Below are 19,457 nucleotides of genomic sequence, written 5' to 3'. Positions count from 1 at the left end.
TTCAAGGAGTATCTTGAGATTCCCGCTTCCAACTCATCCCACTGCGTTTATCTGATTGGTTGGTTCATCTGTCCATCTCCTGCAGCTTAATCTACACGCATGTGGATTTCATTTTCCCTTCAAATGGAAAGTCTCTGAAGGGCAGACTTTATTCTTTTATCCCTTAGAGTGCCATGCACACAGCAGATTTTCACCAGATATTAATTGATCATGTCCATAATTTCACCAAGATTGTTAGGTGTCCACTTATTCTCTCTACTTCCTTGGAAACATTGCAAGATGTTTTGCAGATCTAATCTTATAGCCAGAACCCAACAAAGTGATTTTCTTTGCATACTACAAAAGAATATTAATCAAATCCTCTTTTAATTACATACTCCATAGCACTGCAATATTAAATCAAAGGAAATTAAATTTTTGTCTTGAGTGTAAGAAGGCAGGCATGTGGCACAGCAGCCAAGTGGGGGATGCTCACCAGTTGTTTCTTTTCCAGGTTTTGATTACTATTTTGGAATCCCATACAGCCATGACATGGGCTGTACTGACAGCCCAGGCTACAACTACCCTCCTTGTCCAGCGTGTCCACAGCGGGATGGGCCATCCAGGTAATGTCAGCCAACCCATTGGCTATGGCGTGAGAACAATGTGAAGTGTTAAAGCTGTGGTCCACAGGAAACCAGTGGAAGATGCAGATGGGACGGTTAAGGCCGCAGATAAGATTGTGTGCCCAGTGCCCATTTAAAGGCCTGGTTTGCACAGAATGCAAGAAAGCTTTTAGCAAAGATGAAGTCCACAGACTTCTTCTGATGCAATTTTCCAGTTTTGGATCGATTAGCCCAGCTGGGGAGAACCCTGTGCTGCCAAAGACTCGCTCAGCAGAGTCTCTCCCTCCTCCTGTGCCTGCTGATGGTGCTCCGGGACCACAGACACTGCACATAGGGAGGGAGCTGGGGGAGTGAGAGAGAGCACGGGCTGCTTTTGAGCTGCTTTCCCAGGGACAAGCCAGCCAGCGCTCTGACAGTGGAATGCCGTGCAGGTGCTAAACAGGATGTTTTTAAACATATTCAATGAAATGGGAAAACGTTCAGGATATAATGGCAAGTGTAAAAAGCAGGAAACAAGCCAACAACAGTATGATCTTAATTACCTCTGGAGAGAGACTCTGAGAGGCCAAAATGTTAATAGGGGCTCACTCTGCTTGGTGGGGCTAAGAGTTTTCGTTTTCTTCTTTTTCATTGAAGTACCCAAGTACTCTGTAAAAAGCATATGATACCTCTGTGGTAGAAAAAGACACCAGGCCTGGCTCGGTGATGAACACCACGAGCCATGTACTGCTCTGGCGCACACAGGGCACCGAGGTTATGTTGAAGGCCACAGGTGTCTGGGCCACTTGGGAAAGTGAATCTCAGCTGGCTCATTAATAACACCATGGTTAGTGTAATGAGGGCTGTTTGTTGAGAAATTGTAACATTCTAGGCACTCCCTAGGTTTATCTGTAATCCACTGTGGGAAGCAGGTATTGACCTGATTTTACAGGCAAAGAAGCTTGCTTTGCCCAAGTCACATGGGAACTGGTAAGGGTAGGAGTGGAGATTCCAATCTGCTTCTGTATCTTTGCTTCTCAAAGTGTGGTCGTTGGACTAGCATCCTGGCTGTCACCTGGAGATGCAGGAATTCAGGCCCCGCTCTCGGGTCTGCGGTTTAACAGGACGCCCAGGGATTCGCCTGCACTTTACACGGTGCAGGGTAAGGCCCGGGAGCATGTCACCGCCCTCCTGAGCAACTGTGACCTGAGACTCACACCTGTAATCCTGGCTGTGGGAAGGAGTGACACACCAGCCAGCTTCTTTTAACTGCATGTTCAAATCAAATAGGAAAAAAAGAAGGGGAGCGAAAGGAGGGTGTCAATGATGGTGAAAAGCTGATGCATTCAACAGAAATGCAAATTAGTGAGATGATGCCTGGTGGGTTGATAACCCTTATTTCTTTCTTTCTTTAAAAATTGTGATCCTTGGCCAGTTACCTACCCAGTCTGACCTTTTGTTTAAGCTGTTATCATGGGATGGGTGTGTGTGTGTGTGCACAGGTGTGGCAGGGAGTTTCTGTGTCTTCCCAAGTTCTTCCCTGAACTACAGGGCAGTGTACCCTAAAGGTCCTGGGACTGCCTGCCCGAGAGGGCTCCTGCTACCCGCTTCTCTCTCGGTGGCTCTCAGCTTCTCTCCTGGCTCTCTGTGGCCACTGCAGAGCCCGAGCACGCCAAGCAAGATGCAGAGCTCTAGCCATTTTGTGGCTCCTTTAGATCTCTGGGCGCCCCTGAAAACAGGGTGTGGGGAACCCCATGATCTAGATAAGGAAACTGAAGTTCTGATTGCTTAGGAAACTTGCCGAGAGCATGAGCCCAGGAGTTACTCAACCCTGTGGCAGGTTCACTTCAGCCCGTCAGACCAGGGCTGGGCTGGTGGTTTCCAGGACATGCTATTGGTTTGACTCCACCCCTTTTTTCTCAATTGCTAAGATTTCCCCAACATCTCCAGACATGGCTTAAAATTAAATTCTTATATATTCTGTCCAGTTGCCAAACTTCATGTGACATGAAGTTGTCTGCTGTTGGCTTGGGAAAATGTCAAACATTACACATGACGCAGGAGGCTGTCAGGCGGTCGGGCAGTGCGGACAGCCAGTGGTGGGCTCACAACTGGCTACTGGACTCTGCTTGAAATAATTCAGCCTGTTTAGACCTCAGTTTCTCTCTCTGCAAAATGGGAGTAATAATACGCCTTGCTCTGGGGTCTTTGTGGCTGGCTTGTTGGAGGAGAACAGTCATCTATTCAAAGGGAATGGAAGGAAGCTATGATGGTTTCACTCTTGGAGGAAGTGACCAAGTGGCAGATCCTTGGGGCCACTCTGCCAGTGTCGTGTGAATCGCTTCATGACCTTTTGCTCTGCCCCGCCATGACACGGCTCATGGAGATGGGCACTCTGCTCTCTCTGCTCCCCACACAGCAGGCTCAAGAGAGACTGCTACTCGGACCTGGCCCTTCCTCTCTACGAAAACCTCAACATCGTGGAGCAGCCCGTGAACCTGAGCAGCCTTGCCCAGAAGTACGCGGAGAAAGCGACCCAGTTCATCCAGCACGCAAGGTATGGAGCCCCCTGCTGCTGCGCACCCTTCTACGCACGCTGTGGCGGAGTTTCGTTGCCCAGCCAAGACGGATGCCTGCGAGTCTTCTGTAAGACCCCCAGTGCTGGGTTAGAAGCTCCGCGGTGTCCCTGAGGGCTTCCCCGCGGCCGGCTTTGATCTTGCTCCCTGCACGGTGGTTACCATTCTGTCCCCTCCCACAAGACACAGGCTCCTGAGGTTAGCACCTGCCCGCTGTATTTGGGGCACTCGGGGCATCTGTAGAACGTGTCAGCTGACAGGGTGGATTAGTTGCCTGCTGCTGCTGGGACAAACCACTGCCAGTTTCGTGGTGAAAACGGCAGTGACTTACTCCCCTGTAGACCTGGAGGCCGCACGTGTACAGTGAGTCTTAGGGGACTGAAACCATGGGGTCCCCACCACAGCAAGGCTGTTTGCTTCTGGGGGTGGAATCTCCGTGGCTTGTGACTGCCTCATTCTAATCTCTGCTACTGTTGTGCCATTTCATCTTCTGTCATTGGATCTCCTGGCTCCCTCTTCTAAGGACGCCTGCCTTTTTATTATTGTTGTTGTTATTTTAAACTTTTTATTTAAGGCATACAAATTCCACGTATACAGGTTTAGGAACACAGTGATACTTCCCATGCTACACTCCCTCCCGCCCACGCCCCCACCCTTCCTCCTCCTTCCTCTCCTAATGCTCTCTCAATTTTTACCATGATCTACTTTCAATTTACTTCATACTCATAAGATTAACCCTACACTAAGTAAAGAGTCCAACAAATAGTAAGAAAAAGAAGAAGAACGAAAACACCACCTTTTAGGGCTGTAAGCAATGATCGAAGCTCAGAATACAAGGTCACCTGGGACTGCAGGAGAATGGGATAATCTCCATGGCTCAAGATCCTTAACGTAATCCAGTCTGCAGAGTCCCTTTTACTACAGCAGATCACAGTCCCAGGTCCCAGGGATTCCACTGGGCGTTCTTTTGGGGCCACTATTCATTCAACCACACAAGGATGGTATCTCCCAGCATTCGCAGGGGCCAGGCTGGCAACCTTAAAGGGGGACGCAGGCTCAGTATAGGGCTAGGAAGGGATGGGGCCTGCAGTGAACTTTAAGCCCACACCCCTTCTAAAGGGCAGCCCCCACTTCGTTCCAGCTGCTTGTCGCTTTTCTGTGGGATGTGAGCCTGGAGCGCCAGATCTTCCACTTCTGCCATGGAGACCGGAAACCTGGCTCTGATGAGAAATCTGATATTTAAATGTCAGAAACTGCTAATTAAAAATAGCCAAAGAGCAAGTGTTTGATCTGGTGGTTCAGACATTGACTAGGATGCCTGAGTCCCAAGTCAGGGTGCATGGGTTCAACAGCTGACTTGAGCCCCCAGTTCCGGCTTCCTGCTGATGCAGATCCTGGGAGGCAGCAGTCGCAGCATGTGGGAGATCCAGAATAAAGTTCCCCTGACTCCGGGCTTCAGGCCAGCAATTGAGAGCCTTTGGGAAGTGAACCAGTGAATGAAAGATCTCTCTCTGCTTCTCACATAAACAAATAAAATGTTGTTGTTGTTTTTCTAAAAGATGTATTTTATTTATTTGAAAGGTGAAGTTAGAAGGAGAGACAGAGGGATCTCCCTTTCTCTGGTTCACTCCCCAAAAGGCCTCAATGGCCAGGGTTGGGCCAGACCGAAGCCAGGAGCCAGGAGCTTCTTCCTGGCCTTCCACATCGTGGATGTGGAGGTGCAAGCACTTGGGCCATCCTCTGCTGCTTTTCCAGGTGCCTTAGCAGGGATCTGGATAGGAAGTGGAGCAGAGTTAGACAGTGAGAGAGAGAGACAGAGAGAAAGGTCCTCCTTTTCCCTTTGGTTCACCCCCCAAGTGGTCGCTAAGGCCGGTGCGTTGCAGCTGGCAACTGCGCCAATCCGAAGCCAGGAGCCAGGTGCTTCTCCTGGTCTCCCTTGTGGGTGCAGGGCCCAAGGACCTGGGCCATCCTCCACTGCACTCCCTGGCCACAGCAGAGAGCTGGCTCGGAAGAGGGGCAACCGGGACAGAATCTGGCGCCCCGACCAGGACTAGAACCCAGGGTGCTGGCACCGCAGGCGGGGGATTAGCCTAGTGAGCCATGGTGCTGGCCTTAAATGTTTTTTAAAAACTCAAAACTGAAAAGCAGAGGGACAAGTTGCGTATTTGTGTGACGAGGACTGGTTTGAGTCTGTGTCGGGTCAGAGTGAAGAGTGGACTTGGTGAAACCCTGAGCGGCTGCCAAATTGTACACGCTCGTCTTGGCTGCCAGACATAGCCAGCGGGGTGTGATTGCACACACACGGGCACAGACACCAGGGGCACTCACAGTCCCCCACCCCGCTGCCCTGGGACTCAGCTGACCCTGCTGTCTGCCCTCATGCCTCTCCCGCTGTGTCTTATCTTTCTCCCTAGAGCATCAATTCCTCCAGGCCAGTGGAATGGTTTCTGCTAGGCCTTTTGATGTGTTCCACAGCCTTCGCCCAAGGGGGCAAGAAAAAACCCTGCAGCTCCGCCATCTTCCTGAGCCACATTAAAAGTGGCCTCACCTTGGAGGAGGGTGTGGGATCTTTGAATGTGCAGGAGCCCCTGGCCCTTGCTCTGCCTCGCTGGGCTTTGCAGGGGGAAGGTCAGCAGTCAACTTGCCTTCAGGACAGTGGTTCCTCCAAGCACTACAGATAGCGTCTTCACTGTGGGTCAGGTTTTCATGGAGAACCACGGTGCAAGGGCGGGGCTCCTTCTCCCCTGGGAAGGCTGACCCAACTCCTGGCTCCCTGGAGTTTTCAGAGGGTTTCAGGCTCCCGTGGCAGGTGGAAGCTGAGCGGCTGCGGGGGAGCAGTCATTTCCCACTTTGCCGTTGGCTGTGCCCCAACACAGCATTCTAAGGGGGCCGGTGGCACCCTGCTGGGGATGAGGGACCACTGAATGCTCGCGCTGGAGTGGGCACGGTGCCTGGACATCCCCAGCTGATCAGTTAGGTAAAAGAGCAATCAGCCCACAGTTTCCTTATCACATGGAAAAGGCGAAGCATGTGTGATTTATTAATTACTCAAGAGCAGAGGGGCTGGCTTTTAGCTTTGCAGACGGCACTTCCGAGGCAGGTGCTTGTCTCAAGGCGTAAATCTGCCGATTCTTCTGCTACTTTCTGAGCAGCTGCCTGGAAAAACCTCCGCATCCTGCCCCCTTCTCCTCTGGGACCCCTGCCTCTACCTCAAGCCCCTCTCCCTGCTTGGACCTGTTTGTCCATGGACTCCACAGTAGCAGGCAAAGCAGGGGAAAAAAAAGGAGAGAGTAGATGGCTGGGCTTCTGCTTGCCACAGGGTCTGGGACTGTACATTGAGTCTGTCTAGGGAATACAGGGTTTGACAAGGTTGAGCAGGTGGGGCATAGGCTGAACAGTGGCCCAGGCTCTTTGAAATCAGAGTGATGTGGGAATCCAGAGCACGGTCAGTGTTCCAGGCTGTTCCAGGCTGTCTGTGTTCTCCAGCTTCATACATGGAGACCCTAACCCCTAGTGGGATAGCATTAGGAGGTGGAAGATGATTTGGGTTAGATGAGGCCGTGAGGGTGGAGCCCCATGATAGGGTTAGTGTCCCTCTAAGAAGACCAAGCATGCTCCCTCTTGTGTGAGCATACAGTGAGGAGACAACTGCCTAGAAGCCAGGAACTGGGCCGTCCCGGACGATGGGCGCCCAGCCTCCGGAACTGAAACGCAGCTGCTCGTGGTTTTAGCCAGCCAAGCAGCCTGAGGCACAGGGCGTTTGTCACTCAGAACCACGCCCTGGAGGTGCACACGTGAAAACCAAACCGCAGCTTCCTGGGGCTTCAGCTTTGGATCTGCTACATTCCCCTCCACTTGACCCCTCCTTGTCATTGCTCTCCCCACTGCTTGTCCAAGGGCCCCCAGGTGGAGCCGTGTCCTCTCCATGGTCTCTGTCAACCAGCTCCCACCTGGCACCACCAACTAGCCTGCCACCCACACCAGGGAGCCAGGTTCACCTTGACCACCATCACCTCCATTCTTCCTCCTGTTGAGATGCTGGGATGGATAACGGGTGAGTAAAGGAGGGAGTGATGAATGGCTGTGCAGTCACGTCCAGTGGTTTCCCCAGCCCCTCTGTTCTCTGCCTTGAGTGGCCACCGTTCACAGCCCACCCGTGGCCCCTCCAGCTTTCACATCTCAGGAGCCTCCTTCATGCCAAACCCTCTTTGGCTCCTCCTCATACTCTTCCATGGCTCCTCCATCATTCCTAAATAATGGTCTTGGGAATTTTTAGTTGCATCTTTCTCTTCCCTGTTCCAGGAGGGTAGAATTCATACCTGTTGTGCTCATGGCTCTGTCCCCATGGGGTCCTGGATAGAGTTCAGTAGACACTAATGAAAGAATGAATGAGAACATGAGTGAGTTACTGAATCCAGCCCCAAAGACGTGCCAGTGTTGCGGCAGGGATGTGAACTAGAACTAGATGTGTCCTTGCCTTTGAGTGGCTCCCATGCTAGCGGGCAAAGGGCTCTGTGAAATCCTGCCTTTACTGCAGGTTGTTTGTATCTCATGGATTCGGCAGTAGGGAAGAAGGGCCATGACAGGACCAGGTGCAGGAGAAGGAGGCCAACCCTGACAGGGAACAGAGGAGGAGCTTGAAGGCTTTGAATGAAAAGTTGGGACCAACAGTGAGTTTAGCCTCCGCTTGCGATGCCGTCATCCCATAAGAGCGCTTGTTCAAGTTCTGGCTGCTCTGTTTCTAATCCAGCTCCCTGCTAATGCACCTGGGAAAGTAACAGAGGATGAACCAAGTGTTTGGGCCCTTGGTCACCCATGTGGGAGACCTGGATGTAGTTCTGGGCTTCTGGCTTTGCCTGGCCTATCCCTGGCCATTGTGGCCATTTGGGGAGTGAACCAGCAGATGGTAGATCTCTCTCTGTGTCACTCTGCCTTTCAAATAAATAAAAATAATTCTTGGGGCCAGCACTGTGGCATAACAGGTAAAGCCGCTGCCTGCAGACCAGTCCTGGCTTCCTATATGGGCACTGGTTTGACTCTTGGCTGCTCCACTTTCCATCCAGCTCTCTGCTATGGCCTGGGAAAGCAGTAGAAGATGGCCCAAGTGCGTGGGCCCCTGCACCTGTGTTAGAGACCTGGAGGAATCTCCTGGTTCCTGGCTTCAGATCAGTGCAGCTCTGGGTGTTGTGGCCATTTGAGGAGTGAACTAGCAGATGGAAAATTCTCTCTCTTTCTCTCTCTCTCTCTCAGCCTCTGCCTTTCTGTAACTCTGCCTTTCAAATAAGTAAATGAATCTCAAAACAAAACAAAACAAAACAATTCTTTAACAATTAATAGTTTTTGCACAGGATGCCAGTGAAGGTCCTGCAGGAGGGGAAGGCAGAAGCAGGTGAGGCCTGGGCAGGGCAGCCTAGAGGAAGAGCCCGAGCGCAGGAAGGAAGGTAGGGCTGGCTGGGGAGGGCTGCCAAGGCTGCACTAAGGAGTTTGGACTGATCCAGGGCTACAGTGAGCCCCGCTGGGCGTTTTCTTCTTTTCTAAAAATGTGTTTATTTTATTTGAAAGGTAGACAGACAGATGGAAGGCAGTCTGTCTGCAGGTTCACTGCCCACTTGCTTGCAGAGGGGGAGCAGGAGCCCACCGGCTACTCCAACACCTGCTGCAAGGAGGGTCTCCACCGTGGAGGGGAGAGGCTGGGAGCCAGGGATGGCCATGCTGCCTCCCCCCACTCTGCCTACCTGGCCACCTCCAGGTCACCTCTCTGTCCAGGTGCCAGCGGCAGACCCTGCCTGTGAAGGGGGTGGGGCACGCCCAGGCCTGCTGTTTGCCATTTCAGACCAGATAGCATTTTCCAAGCCCCCAGCTCTCCAGAGCTCCTCCAGGCTCTATCCTGACCTCTCTCTCCTGGAATGTCCCCTCCAGCACCTTCCTAGTTTTTGCTTCTCTGTCTTAATCCTGTTCCCTTTAGAAACCTCTGAAAGCAGAGATAAGCAAACAAAAGATCACTCTGAATTCCACACCTGGGAGACAGGCCCTTTCCCAGAGATCTGAATGCATTCTTCTAGCCTCATTTGATGTTGATGCATAAACATCTTCCCCCTCTGCTTGATTGAGGTGTAGTGGAACTAAGCATATCTTTTTTTTTTTTTTAAATTTATTTGACAGGTAGAGTTGTAGACAGTGAGAGAGAGACAGAGAGAAAGGTCTTCCTTCAGTTGGTTCACCCCCCAAAATGGCTGCTATGGCCGGAACTGCGCCAATCCGAAGCCAGGAGCCAGGTGCTTCCTCCTAGTCTCCCATGCAGGTGCAGGGGCCCAGGCACTTGGGCCATCTTCCACTGCCTTCCCCGGGCCACAGCAGAGAGCTGGACTGGAAGAGGTGTAGCTAGAACTAGAACTGGCACCCATATGGGGTGCCGGCGCCGCAGATGAAGGATTAACCTAGTGAGCCACGGCGCGGGCCCCCTAAGCATATCTTTTAAACAAAAGTAAAAGTGCATGATCTGTAATCAGCTCCCCCCACACCTCAAAAGCATCTGATTTCCCTCCCTTTGTTTTTTCTTTCTTTCTTTTTTAAAGATTTATTTATTGGGGCTGGCACTGTGGCGTAGTGGGTTAAGCCTCTGCCTGTGGTGCCGGCATCCCATATGGGCGCCAGTTCAAGCCCTGGCTGCTCCACTTCTGATTCAGCTCCCTGTGAATGGCCTGGGAAAGCAGTGGAAGATGGCCAAAGTGCTTGGACCCCTGCACCCACATGGGAGACCCAGAGGAAGCTCCTGGCTCCTGGCTTCAGATCCCTGGATGGAAGACCTCTCTCTCTGTTAACTCTGTCTCTCAAATAAATAAAATATTTAATAAAAATTTTATTATTTATTTATTTGAAAGGCAGAGTTACAGAGAGAGTGGGGGCAGAGACAGAATCTTCCATCCATTGGTTCATTCCCCAGATGGCCACAAGGGCCAGGACTGAGCCAGGCCAAAGCCAGGGGCTAGGAGCTTCATCTGGGTCTCCCACAATGGGTAGCAGGGACCCAAACACTTGGGCCATCCTTCACTGCTTTCCTAGGCCATTAGCAGGGAGCTGGATCAGAAGTAGAGCAGCCAGGACTCGAGCTGGCACCCATGTGGGATGCTGGCGTCGCAGGCCGTGGCTTTGCCTGCTGTGCCACCCTGCCTGCCCTGTTCACCCTGTTTTCCATTTAGCACAGGTGCATAATGAAGAGGTGGCTTAGAGGACAGATGCCTAGGCCAGGCCATTTGCCCTTGCCTGATGGCAGCTGTATGAATTATAGCCTGGCCTCAGGATACCGGGACAGAGGGACATCCTTGGGCACCATTCATCCACATTACTGCTAGCATGTGTTGTTCATAATTGTTAAGAAACAACAGTGTCTTAAATGCTGAGGGCAGTTAACAATCATAGCCACCTTGTCAGGCAGCTGTGGTTGTCCCCACTTCACATACAACAGGGTAGAAAGTCCTGGGATCTGGGTGTGGGCCTCTCCCTCCTGTGCTCTTCATTGGTCCACTCTGCCATCCCTCATTCATGCCTGGCTCTTTGAACGTCTGGTCCAGGGTTCGAATAGGACTTTGATCGTGGTAGGAGTTTGGAGGATGATGGTGGGGGATGGGATGAAAGATAGACCTTGGGACCTAGCCTAGCCCATATGCAGCAGTGAGCTGGTAGTGGTTTAACATGGCTGGCATCTGCCAGTCTCTGTGGTATAATGTTCTCACTGTGGCTGGTTTCACGCTCCCAAGGAGACGTCGCTGAAGGTGGAGTTGTGCTGGGCAGTAGCACGCTGTTACGTGAAATTTCCACCACACAGACACAGCAGATGTAGACAACCTCAACAGCAGAGAGAACAGTCCAGTGTAATGGGAACTGACAGATTGTGAGGTCCTATCACCTTTGTTTTTCATATAATTTATTTCATTATAAGCTTACCTAACTGAATTTTTAGCAGTGATCATGTGTTACAGCTGGCTTAAACGTTGCTGAAATTTGAGTCGGTTCTAGCACACTGTTGCACTGTGGCATCTACCATCCCCCCAGGGGGTCACTGCCCTGCTCAGCTTGGCCTTGGATGGTGGGCAAGAAGTAAGTGCCCATTCGCTCCCTTGGTGGGACATCCTTATGCAAGATAGTCTGCCCTCCTGTGCTTTAACATTGTTGGGTGAGTGAGCAGGTACTGTCAATCAGTGTTATCTGATAGAACTTTCTAGAAGGAGAGAAATGTTCTCCAAGTGCATTGTCCAAGATGTAGCCACTGCCATCTGTGGCTCCTGAGCATTTGAAGTAATACTCTCAAACACACACACACACACACACACACACACATTGTGGTTTTGACTTGCATTTCCCCAGTAGCTAATGATGTTGAGAATTTTTTCATATATTTGGCGGCCATTTATATTTCTTCTTTTGAGAACTGTCGAAGTCCTTTGCTCATTTCTCAATTGAATTGGTTGTGTTTTTTGTTGTTGAGCTTTTTAAGTTGCTGATATATTTGGGATATTAATGATTTATCAGGGAGGTGGTTTGCCAATATTTTTTCAGAAACTTTTGCACAGCAAAGGAAATGATCAATAGAGTGAAGAGACAGCCAACAGGATGGGAAAATTTTTTCATTTTATTTTTAACACATAAAGCTTATATATTTTATGGGGTAGCATGCTATTCTCTATGCATACAGACATTGCATGATGTCTGATCGAGGTAAATATACCTATCTCCTCAAACCCAGAGAGAAGGAGAGGCAGAGAGAGAGAGAGGTCTTCCATTCGCTGGTTCACTCCCCAGTTGGCTGCAATGGCCGGAGCTGCACCAGTCTGAAGCCAGGAGCCAGGAGCTTCCTCTGGGTCTCCCACGGGAGTGCAGGGGCCCAAGGACCTGGGCCATCTTCTTCTGCCCTCCCAGGCCATAGCAGAGAGTTGGATGGGAAGTGGAGCAGCAGGGACTCGAACCAGCACCCATATGGGATGCCTACACTGCAGGTGGCAGCTTTAACTGCTATGCCACAGTGCCGGCCCCTATGGTGCATGTTTTGAAAACATTCAAAATCCTTTAATCTAGCTTGTTTTAGAGAAACAAATAGTACATTAGCATTATCTATACTACTGTGCAGTAGAACACCAGAGGTTCTTACTCCTATCTAACTATAACTTAGTACCTGGTAATCAGCCTCTCCCCATCCTCTTCTCCCTACTCTCCCATCCTCTGGTAACCAGCACTATACTCTCTCTCTCTCTCTCTCTCTCTCTCTCTCTCTTTCTTTCTCTCTCTCTCTCTCTCTCTTTCTTTTTGACAGGCAGAGTGGACAGTGAGAGAGAGAGAGAGAGAAAGGTCTTCCTTTGCCGTTGGTTCACCCTCCAATGGCCGCCGTGGCCGGTGTACCGCGCTGATCCGAAGCAGGAGCCAGGTGCTTCTCCTGGTCTCCCATGGGGTGCAGGGCCCAAGCACTTGGGCCATCCTCCACTGCACTCCCGGGCCATAGCAGAGAGCTGGCCTGGAAGAGGGGCAACTGGGACAGATCCGGTGCCCTGACCGGGACTAGAACCTGGTGTGCCGGTGCCGCAAGGTGGAGGATTAGCCTATTGAGCCACGGCGCCGGCCTTCTTTCCTTTTTTTTAGAGATTTATTTATGTATTTGAAAAATAGAGTTACAGAAAGAGAGGGAGAGACAGAGAGAGAGAGAGATCTTCACCTGGTTGGTTCACTCCCCAAATGGTCACAATGACCAGGGCTGGGTCAGGCTGAAGATAGGAGCCAGGAGCTTCTTCTGGGTCTCCCTTGTGGGTGAAAGAGACCCAAGCACTGGGACCATCTGCTGCTGCTTTCCTGGGCACATTAGCAGGGAGCTGGGTTGAAGGGGATGCTGGCACTGTGGTGGTAGCTTAATCTGCTTTGCCACAACACCAGCTCCTATTATACTCTTAAGTTCTATAATATCACCTATTTGTAGGCATCACACATGAGTGAGATCATGTGACGTTGTCTTCCTGTAGTTGGTTTCATTTACCTAACATAATGACCCCAGTTCCATCCATGTCGATGTGAATGGTAGGATTTCACCCTTTTTTATGGTCAAGTAGTAGTCATTGTGCTGTGTGTACCATTTTCTTTATCCATTCATCAGCGGATGGACACTTAGGTTGTTTCCAGATTATTTTTTTTTTAAAGATTTATTTATTTGAAAGACAGAGTTACACAGAGAGAGAAGGAGGCAAAGAGAGAAGAGGTCTTCCATCCTCTGGTTCACTCCCCAAAATGGCAGCAGTGGCTGGAACTGGGCTGATCCGAAGCCAAGGAGCCAGGAGCTTCTTCCAGGTCTCTCACATGGGTGCAGGGGCCCAAGGACCTGAGCCACATTCCACTGCTTTCCCAGGTCATAGCAGAGAGCTGGATCAGAAGTGGAACAGCCGGGATTTGAACCAGCACCCATATGGGATGCTGGCACTGCAGGCGGCAGCTTCACCCACTATGCCACAGTGCCAGCCCCTGTTTCCATATTCTTTTTTTTTTTTTCAAAGATTTTATTTATTTATTTGAAAGTCATAGTTGCACAGAGAGAGGAGAGATGCGCGTGGGGGTGTGTGTCTTCCATCCACTGGTTTACTCCCCAGTTGGCTGCAATAGCTGGAGCTGCACTGATCTGAAATCAGGAGCCAGGAGCTTCTTCCGGATCTCCCATGCAGGTGCAGGGTCCCAAGGACTTGGGCCATCTTCTACTGCTTTCCCAGGCCATAGCAGAGAACTGGATTGGAAGTGGAGCAGCCAGGTCTTGAACCGGTGCCCATATGGGATGCTGGCGCTTCAGGCCAGGTGTTAACCTGCTGCGCCACAATGCCAGCCCCTCTACTTTACATTTCTACCAATGGTGTACAAGGGTTCTTGATTCCACATCCTTGCCAGTACTTGTTATCTTGTGTCTTTTTGATAAGAGCCCATCTAACTGGAATGAGGTGATATCTCTGTGGTTTGATTGGCATTTCCTTGATGAGTGAGGCTGAGCATCTTTTCACTTAGCTGTTGGCCATTTTATTTTATTTAATTTTTTTACTGCTGAGTTGTTGAGCTCCTTATACATTCTGGGCCCATATATGTACACCACACATTTATATATCTACATTTATTTATATACACATTTATATATTGGTATATATATTTGGTATATGTATACATTTATATATATTTTGGTTATTCTTGTTTGGTGTATAACTTGCAAATATTTCCTCCATTCTGTCAGTTTTCACTCTGGTGATGATTTGTCCGTTTTTGCTTTGATTTCCTGTGCTTTAAGGAGCACATTCTAAGACTCTGGATGTTACTGTGGTAGGAATTCAAGTGGAATCATATGCTGATTTGTCCTTACTTCACTAAGCATAATATCTTCAAGGTTCATCCATGTTGTAGCATGTGAGGCCCTTACCTTTTAATGTTCCTTAACTTAACCCAAATAGCTGTGTGCGCCTTGTGCCTGCTGCACTGTGAGAAATAGCTCAAGAAGTGTGGTAGAGAAACTGCTGAGATGAGGAAGGTCAAGGCCTGCATCTGGAGACTGAGTCCTGGTTTATGTCTGTCCAAGGTAGTCGAGCACGGGGGCGTCTGGTTAATTGGCCTCCTCCCACATCAGAGTACCTGGGTTCGAGATCCAGCTCTGCTCTTCACTCCAGCCTCCTTCCTGCTCATGCAGACCCTGGGAGTCGGTGGTGATGGCTCAGGTAATTAGGTTCCTATCGCTTCTCCGCCTTTTGGCCAAGATCAAGTGTAGGTATTTAGGTTCCTGCCACTCATGTGCGACACCTGGATTGGGTTCCTCCCAGCTTCAGCCTCACTGCAGGGCTGTTGTGGGCATTTGGGGAATGAATCAGCAGATGGGAGCTCTGTGTCTCTCAAAAAAAAAAATAATAATAATAATAAGAGCAGAGAGCTGAGGGCAAGCACTGTCACAAGGAGCAGACTCTGGGAGCTGGGATGTGGAGGGTTCTGAGAGGCGGGGCTTGCCGCAGAGCTGAGGCTGAGGGGTAGTGTGAACAGGTGCACTGGTGGGGACACCGGGGCCCAGGTGTGATCCTCCGGTGACAGGTGTAACAGGGGCCAAGCTTCCATCACCATCCCAGGGCCGTACTAGACTGAGCCCTCCCACCACCCTTCCCCTGTGTTCTCTGAACGATGCCCCTCCCCTGAGTGTGGGCTTGGAAGGGGAAAGATTGTGGTTCTGCAGTTGCCTTTGCCCAGGAATGGGGGCGGGAGACAGACGGAAGCCCGGACAGGTAGCAGAGACCACAGAGCCCTTGCCTGGAAGCCAGCCTGGCCCCATCCAAACCTTTCGTTTTGTACCTCCCGGGGTGGGGGGGTGTCAGGGGTGGTAGAGAGGTGGCCACATGCCTGGGCCTCTAACATAGCCTTGATCTAGCTGTTCCCTGGGTGGTCCCATGCACCCTTGGAACTCTGTGGTCAGCAAGAGCCATCCAGGCATCTCCCAGGCAGAGGCAAGGCTGGGAGTGAATGTGACAGTCTGGATGCTGCAGATTGGCAGATACGCTTGGGTTCCAGAGCCCAGCAGTTAGAAGCAAGGGCTTTGCTCTCAGCCAGATTGTGAGTTCAAATCCAGGCTCGGTCGCTGGGACAAACATTCTCTCTCCCTTGGCTTTTGCTTCTTCATCTGAAAAGCAGAACTGGTGGTTATAGTAAGGATGGACTCGGCAGCCTGAGTCCCCAGTAATTAACTCGCAGGAAGTGTTAAAGGTCTATTAATTGGTGACCAAGTAAGTGTGTCCTCCTGAGCTCTCGGGGAAGAAGAGGGCTGGGGACGCAGCAGGGCCTCCTGTGCAGTGACCTCTTGGCTCTCCTGTTTCAGCGCCAGTGGAAGACCCTTCCTGCTCTACGTGGGCCTGGCCCACATGCACGTGCCCTTACCTGCGACCCAGCCACCAGCAGACCCACAGGGCAGAAAGCCGTACCTCGCGAGTCTCCAGGAGATGGACAGGCTTGTGGGCCAGCTCAAGGACAAAGTTGACCGCACAGTGAAAGAAAACACATTCCTGTGGTTTACAGGTAAAGTAATAAAAGCCATCCAGACTAACTGCCGTCTAATGGATAACCCTGCATACATGCCCCGAAGAGCAGAGTCTGGCCAAGTGATCTTCTTCAACAGGATAAGGAGTGGCTTTGAACTTGGGTCCCTGATGATGTTTGTTGGCTTGAATGTTGAGTGCCTGTCCCCTGCGCCCTGCAAAGCTGAGTTTTGGGAAGGTTTGCATAGTGGGAGGAGGTACCCTGGTGGCCTTATGTGCATCTGTAGGGCCAGGTGCGAATTGTGCTTCATTGTGGTTCTAAGATTCCCTCTTCACCGTGCTCCCTGGGCCCGGAGTCTCCGATCGCTGCTAACCACCAGATCTTTGGCTGAATGGCCTAAGGAGAGCTGAGCTAGTGACTCTTTTATTTATTTATTTGAAAACTTTGTTTAAATTTGAGAGGCAGGAAGGGGGGGGGGAGGCAGAGAGAGCAAGCTCCCATCTGCTGGGTTGCTCCCTGAATGCCCACAACAGCTGAGGCTGGGCTGGACCAAAGCTGGGAGGTGGGAACTCAGACTAGGTTTCCCGGGTGAGTGGCAGTGGCTCGTATGCTTGAGCCATTGCCACTTTGTCCCAGGTTCCACATTGGCAGGGTTGGTATCAGGAACTGGAGCTGAGTATTGAAAACCCAGGTACTCAGATGTGAAATGTGAAATGTGGGCCTCTTAAACAACATCCTAACCACTAAGCCAAATACCCTTCCTATAAAGGGTGTAAGCCCTGTTGCCTTGTATGTCTCAGGTCCTATCTGGAGCAAGGGCGGTGGCTACAAGCACTGCTTTGGGGTCACATGGTGACCTAGCTTTGCATCTGTACCATTGGAAAAGTGACCTTCATGCCTCTGGTCCCCATTTCCTTATCTGCTAATGATCTGCCCCTCAGTGTGTTGGAAGGTTCCAGTGTGATATGTGAGAAACATTAGGTGCATAATAGGTGCTCATTAAATAGTTGCAGGGCCTGTGCTGATGACAGTGCCAGTGGCATTGCTGACACTGTGTAGAAACGCAAAGGGCCATAAGGCGGGGGGCTCAAGATGGAGCTGGCTTGGGGCAGGGAAAGCCCCCTGCTGTCTGAAGCTGAGTTCTGTAAGGGTAGGGATTCCGAGTTGAGTGTGTTTGCTGTTACAGTCCTTCTGTCAGGTCCCTTACTTGTACAGGGCTCTGGGACCCATGAATGTCGGTGAAAGTGTTCACGCAGCCTCTTGACCAGTCCATCAGTCCATGTTGCTTTTTTTTTTTTTTTTTTTGGTTTCTAGGAGACAACGGCCCCTGGGATCAGAAGTGTGAGCTGGCAGGCAGCGTGGGGCCCTTCATTGGATCGTGGCAAACACATCAAGGTAGAACGTTCAGCTGGGGTCAGTGGATCCCGCTGTGGGTGCTGGGGGCCTTGGCTGGGGCATGGGATTCTGCCTCTGGATCTTAGGAGGCATCGTTGGAAACGGGAACAGTGGCTCGCCAGCCACCAGCTCCCAGAGAAGCAGCAGGTTGGGACAGGAAGAGTGTTCTCAAAGAAAAATAAAAAAAGGAAAAAAAAAAATAAGAAGAAGAAAAAAAAAAGGACGAGTGTTCTGCCTGGACCATGCCTTTCTCCCCTCTTCTCCATGGACACCTCATAGGGAGTGGCCTTCTCCCCAGCAGTCTAGTCACAACCTTCTGACAAATTAGCCTTCCCTTTAGAGTCTTCCTGCCGCCCTCGCTCGGCTTCCTCTCTTTCCTCTCGGCATCCCTCCCTGCATCTAAACATGAATACATTTCAGTCATTCAACAAAAACCTAGTGCACAGCTCTGCAAGCTAATGACGTGCCTTGTCTCTGACCCCGTAATAGTGGACGGAAGGGAGCAGTAGCTCCATGTGCTGATGAAGAAAGAATTCAGGGAGGTAAGCGTGTGCACAGCCATACGGTTTGTGAGGATGGAGCCAGGCTTGCCCCGGAAGTTAGTCAGTGCTCTCCCCACCGCGCCACACTGCCTCTCACTGCCGCCCCTGTCCCTGTCCAAACATCCTCCAGCCTCCAGCTCAGCTCCCATCTGCTCGCAAAGCCCTGACTTTCGAGAGAACAACCACGCTGAGGACAACTTGGCAGGTGCACCAAAGGCTTAAACAATGTGTATGCTTTTTGATGCATCAATTCCTCCTGTGAGAATTCGTTGTAAGGAAATAATCAGCCAAGTGCACAGTGATGTATGGGGATGGATGTTCATTCTGACACCCTGTTTATTTATTGACCTGGTAACATTTACATGAAATATTTTTCAGCGAATACAACACGTTACAAAACATATCGTTAATTGATACTTTAGGTATATGTAAAATCTAATTCTATTATAGAAAGATAAGTGTATCATTCTGAGAAAATCTTGAGAGCAGCAACTATAAAGGGATAAATGATTAGCAGTAATCCCTTCTGGGTAGGGGAAGGAGGCCTTTAGTGTATTATTTGTGTCACAAAAATTAGAATTTTTAGCAGGTGTGTGTATCTCCAGGGATCAAAGTGGCGCCTGGCAAGCTTACTCATGTTGAGGAATGTGTGTGGCAGAATTGTGTATCTGGGGCTAGGTGTTCCTGCTGTGTGGCTTCCTGCTGAGCTGTGGCTCCCAGCTGTCCCTGGGTCAGAAGACACACGCTCCCTTTCCTGCTAGTGGGCAGGAGAGCGGCAGTTACCTAGAACTGGAAACTGGCTGTGCCTGGTGTCTGATGGCGAGAAGGAAGCGCTGAGCTCTCGTTTTTGTTTGTCAGCTCTGACCTGGTATCCCTTAGATGAGAACCTTTGAGAGCTAACTGTATGAGCATGTAAGATGGTAGCCACTTCTTATGTCTGGAAATTGAGTCAGGGGTCAGGAGGACTAAGCGGCCCCTCTCCCTCACCTGCTTAGTAAGCTGGCTGCTTTATCTCTTGGGCTGTTACATGGTGTTCCTCTCTGTCTGTTGATCTCTGGTTCATTCCAGTTGAAGAATGCAGAGACTTCAAGGTCTGATTCCTGGAGAGCATTGGGCGGGGCAAAGTTGCTTTGGAGAACCGGAGGTGGATGAGATATGTGTACTGCCTGCCAGCCGCAATAGCCTGCATTGTAACTGGGAGTGGCTTGTTGCATGAGCTGATTGTAATTCCTCCCGCTCCGGGACACCCTAGGGCCAGGCTGCGGTCTGGGCTTCAGTGCTGGCTTCGAGAGCCGGGGGAAGGAGGCATGGAGTTGGCTCCTTCTGGGGTCGACTTCTCCTGA

General features: G+C 50.7%; 1 protein-coding gene across 5 annotated transcripts in view; it reads left to right on the top strand.

The window, feature by feature from the left end:
* ARSG (arylsulfatase G) overlaps positions 1–19,457 on the top strand; it is a 132,127-nt gene that overhangs the window by 77,592 nt on the left and 35,078 nt on the right. For 4 of the 5 annotated variants that reach the window (XR_007911558.2, XM_051825880.2, XM_070060404.1 and 1 more), the window contains exons 5-8: positions 494–605; positions 3,004–3,141; positions 16,020–16,216; positions 17,492–17,572. Coding sequence is in view for 4 of the 5 variants with exons in the window: in XM_051825880.2 (XP_051681840.2) it covers positions 494–605; positions 3,004–3,141; positions 16,020–16,216; positions 17,492–17,572 (528 nt within the window). In the remaining variant the exon portion in view is untranslated. The remainder of the gene's footprint in view (positions 1–493; positions 606–3,003; positions 3,142–16,019; positions 16,217–17,491; positions 17,573–19,457) is intronic. The other variant, XM_051825882.2, reaches the window with a different exon arrangement.

Source organism: Oryctolagus cuniculus, chromosome 17 (genome assembly GCF_964237555.1).
Source record: "Oryctolagus cuniculus chromosome 17, mOryCun1.1, whole genome shotgun sequence".
Classification (NCBI taxonomy): Eukaryota; Metazoa; Chordata; class Mammalia; order Lagomorpha; family Leporidae; genus Oryctolagus; species Oryctolagus cuniculus.
The sequence above is the reverse complement of the archived record's forward strand: the minus strand, read 5'-3'. Positions and strand labels throughout refer to the sequence as shown.